The sequence below is a fragment of the Branchiostoma floridae genome, unplaced genomic scaffold (assembly GCF_000003815.2).
Source record: "Branchiostoma floridae strain S238N-H82 unplaced genomic scaffold, Bfl_VNyyK Sc7u5tJ_1421, whole genome shotgun sequence".
Classification (NCBI taxonomy): Eukaryota; Metazoa; Chordata; class Leptocardii; order Amphioxiformes; family Branchiostomatidae; genus Branchiostoma; species Branchiostoma floridae.
The window spans coordinates 553,268-556,183 of record NW_023365714.1 but is presented as its reverse complement, the minus strand read 5'-3'; the positions used below and the strand labels follow the sequence as shown (position 1 = coordinate 556,183).

Sequence of the window (2,916 nt, the reverse complement as noted above, 5' to 3'; positions counted from 1 at the left end):
AAGCGCGTCAGTTGCGTCATTTGGGGAATTTTTGACAGGTCCTCATTGGGATTTTCTCTGTACACTGAGTGAAAATAAAACGCAATATCATCAGTAGTAGTATAGTAGTAATAGTAGTAGCAGCAGCCCAGTTTATTCAGTAGAGGTGTGAAAGTCAGATGTTAGACGTGAAGCGGCCGCAGTGTATTGGTAATATTGCTGCAGTACTGAGGGGTGAATAATAAATAAGCTCGAATCGCGGCCTCAACCTGAAATAAGATGGACAACTAAAATTTTGGAGCATAACCATAAAGTATTTTTATTTTTTCATTTTATGCAATTTCCAGCGAGGCGATACAAAGGGTATCCCAGGCAGCAATGCTGGTGTTAGGTGCCATCAAACATGTCTTCTTAGATTTCTTGCATTAAAGAACACGGCCCACACAGCTCTGTTTACTGTTCACCATTGCTTTTCTCGCCACCTACCTACTGATACTTAAAGGGACGTTGACTGTACAGATATTACCACAATGATTTGAAATTTGGAGGATCATAAAAACTTTATACTATGTAATTATGTCCCTTAATTTTAACTGGAATTTTTTTCTTGGTAAGGCTTAGAACCTCTTGATCCCTTATCGTATTTTGTTGAACAGACCGTGAGATATGATTGGATGCTTACTTTCCCTGTGAACGTCCTTGAGCGCAGCTGCAAAGTGTTCCTCAGCTATGTCCAGGTCCCCTGTCTGCAGGGCCCTGCAGCCCTCCTGTAGATGTTCTTGGTAGGTCCTGAAAAAGAGAAGTGTCGTATATAAGACAAAACGTAATGCACGTGATACCGAAAATTCTAAATTCATAGCGCCTGCTGTATACTAAAGTAGAATTTTGTATTCCATTTAGTTCCATCACTGCGGTTTCGACGACGATTCTAGTGTCACCGCTGTCACCCTGTACAAGCTTCTCAACGGGCACTGCCCTCCACACCTTTAAACCCTGGTACCCATGGCCTTCAACCGGTGCATCTGCCAGGGTCCCGTTGCTCCTGCAGGGGACCGCATGACATCGGAACTCTCTAAATCTGCCAGAGGCCAGAGAACATTCTATCACCGAGCAACATCATCTCTACTGCCACTCACACTGCAGCCACTACTGCTTCCTTCAAAAGGAAACTCTGGGACACTACAGGCGACCCTTACATGTGTATGCACTGACCCTGACTTCTCACTGTAGATATTGTTGTTGATAAATAGATTCCATTGTAGATACTATGTACGCTATCTTACACCATATATATAGATAATCGTTTTTTAATGTACTTAGAATATTGTTATTGACAATTATCCTGTCCTTGTCAAAGTTCATTTGTTTTCAAAGCTTACATGTACCCTTTGTAACAGCCACAGGCTAGTTGGGAAGCCCTGGCTGTGCGTGCTGAACAGCCAAAGCAGTAAATAAAAATATGGTTTTTTTAGCATTTGAAATACCTCTGTAGCTAACTAAAAGCATTCTTACGAGTGTTTTGTTATTGCTGTAATGATAGAAATTGAGTATATAACAGGGACCATATTCTATCATGGCAGAGTTTGATGTTAGTAGCTATAGTTATAGTAGTAGTGTAATTTGTACAACAACGTCCATAGGATTTTCGTACATACTTATGTAGATAGACTTATGGATGTATATCATATTAACGTACCTTTCCGTATCTGCCGGCGTTTTGTTATTTATATGACTGTCTGCTCCAGCTATCCTGTAATGCAATGATAAATTCCCATCATATATCAGCATTCGTCAATGCGTTAGTGTAACGCTTAACGCCACAGTAAGTCAATGAAACGAGTGATCTTATAAGATATAACCTTCAAAACTGAATCTGAGGGAAAATAAAATGAACTCACCTTTTCTTGTTTATCTCACTGATGACGTCAAGGGCTGCTTTACATGCGGTTGAAGGCGGCACCAGCCACTTGGTATAGTCAGCTTTGCTGTTTCTTGTCGGCCTTTCTCTTTGCTTTTGGTGAAAATGAAATGGAAGAGCTTGATAATAGATCTACGTCGAAGCTAGTTTAGCTACGTGTGCTGAACTAAGAAAACTGCTGCATTCCTCCTTTAGCATGAGGTAAAAGTTATCACGTGAAAGAAAAATCTCGTAATTTAATAGAGATTGGATTTCACTAGCCATGCTTTCTCCGCCCTACCTTCTCTGCGTTCCCCTTGACCTTCTCTGCGTACTTGATGCGATGCTTCAGTGTTTCTCTGCCGTCTGAATCTTCACAGCGGTCCAGCGCCGCTCGGTACAGGCCAGCTGCTGTGGTGAATGCTGCCTCGTCCCTGCCAACCCTTCCCTTCTCCAGGTACAGGTCTCCAAGGCTCTTCAGAGACTCTACTTCCAGACCTTTATTTCTCTCCACGATTGCGTCCACAAAGGCGTCCGTATAACCTTCCATTAGGGGCACCACCTCGTGCCCTTTAACCTTGGCCTTTTTTTCAACTCCGTGAAGTATTTCCGCCACAGTCAGTCCAGTTTCTGCTTTCGTATATTTTTTACTATATACAAGTTTCGTGCACTTCTCCGCATATCTAATACGATGTTGCATAACTGCTTTCTCTTCTTCATTTCTAATATATCGTAAGACGTCTTCGTATAACGCACAAGCCCTGTGGAAGTTCTCGGCCTTGTGCTCGTTGGACTTTGCTTTGTGCAGGTGCAAATCTCCAAGACTTTTCAACGTCTCAATCGTCAATACCTCGTCTTCTCGACTGATGGCGTGAATTAGCTTCCGTGCGTATCCCTTCTCCACAACATCCAGATCAGAGCCGCCGGCGAAGATCAGGTCCAGTTCCTGAAATTCTTCAGCCACTGCTGACAGTCTGGGGGCTGTATTCTTCATGTCTTTTGTCCTAAAGACGCACCGTTGGCTACATCAGCAATCTATC

The 2,916-nt window shown here is 42.8% G+C and overlaps 1 protein-coding gene across 1 annotated transcript; it reads right to left on the bottom strand.

Moving 5' to 3' along the window:
• Positions 1–959: 959 nt before the first annotated feature.
• LOC118407571 lies at positions 960–2,909 on the bottom strand. Its single transcript, XM_035808068.1, has 3 exons — positions 2,178–2,909; positions 1,878–1,990; positions 960–1,729 (listed from the first exon to the last, which is right to left on the bottom strand). The coding sequence occupies exons 1-3, from the start codon at positions 2,868–2,870 to the stop codon at positions 1,582–1,584; spliced, it is 954 nt and encodes a 317-aa protein (XP_035663961.1). The 5' UTR covers positions 2,871–2,909; the 3' UTR covers positions 960–1,581.
• Positions 2,910–2,916: the final 7 nt, after the last annotated feature.

Bases quoted from the DNA above. Each gene is read 5' to 3' on its own strand.
- LOC118407571 (XM_035808068.1), bottom strand. From the start codon at position 2,870: ATGAAGAATACAGCCCCCAGACTGTCAGCAGTGGCTGAAGAATTTCAG. The intron at 1,991-2,177 runs GTAGGGCGGAGA...TTTCACCAAAAG, and splicing joins TCAAGGGGAACGCAGAGAAG to CAAAGAGAAAGGCCGACAAG. The intron at 1,730-1,877 runs GTGAGTTCATTT...ATTGCATTACAG, and splicing joins AGTGAGATAAACAAGAAAAG to GATAGCTGGAGCAGACAGTC.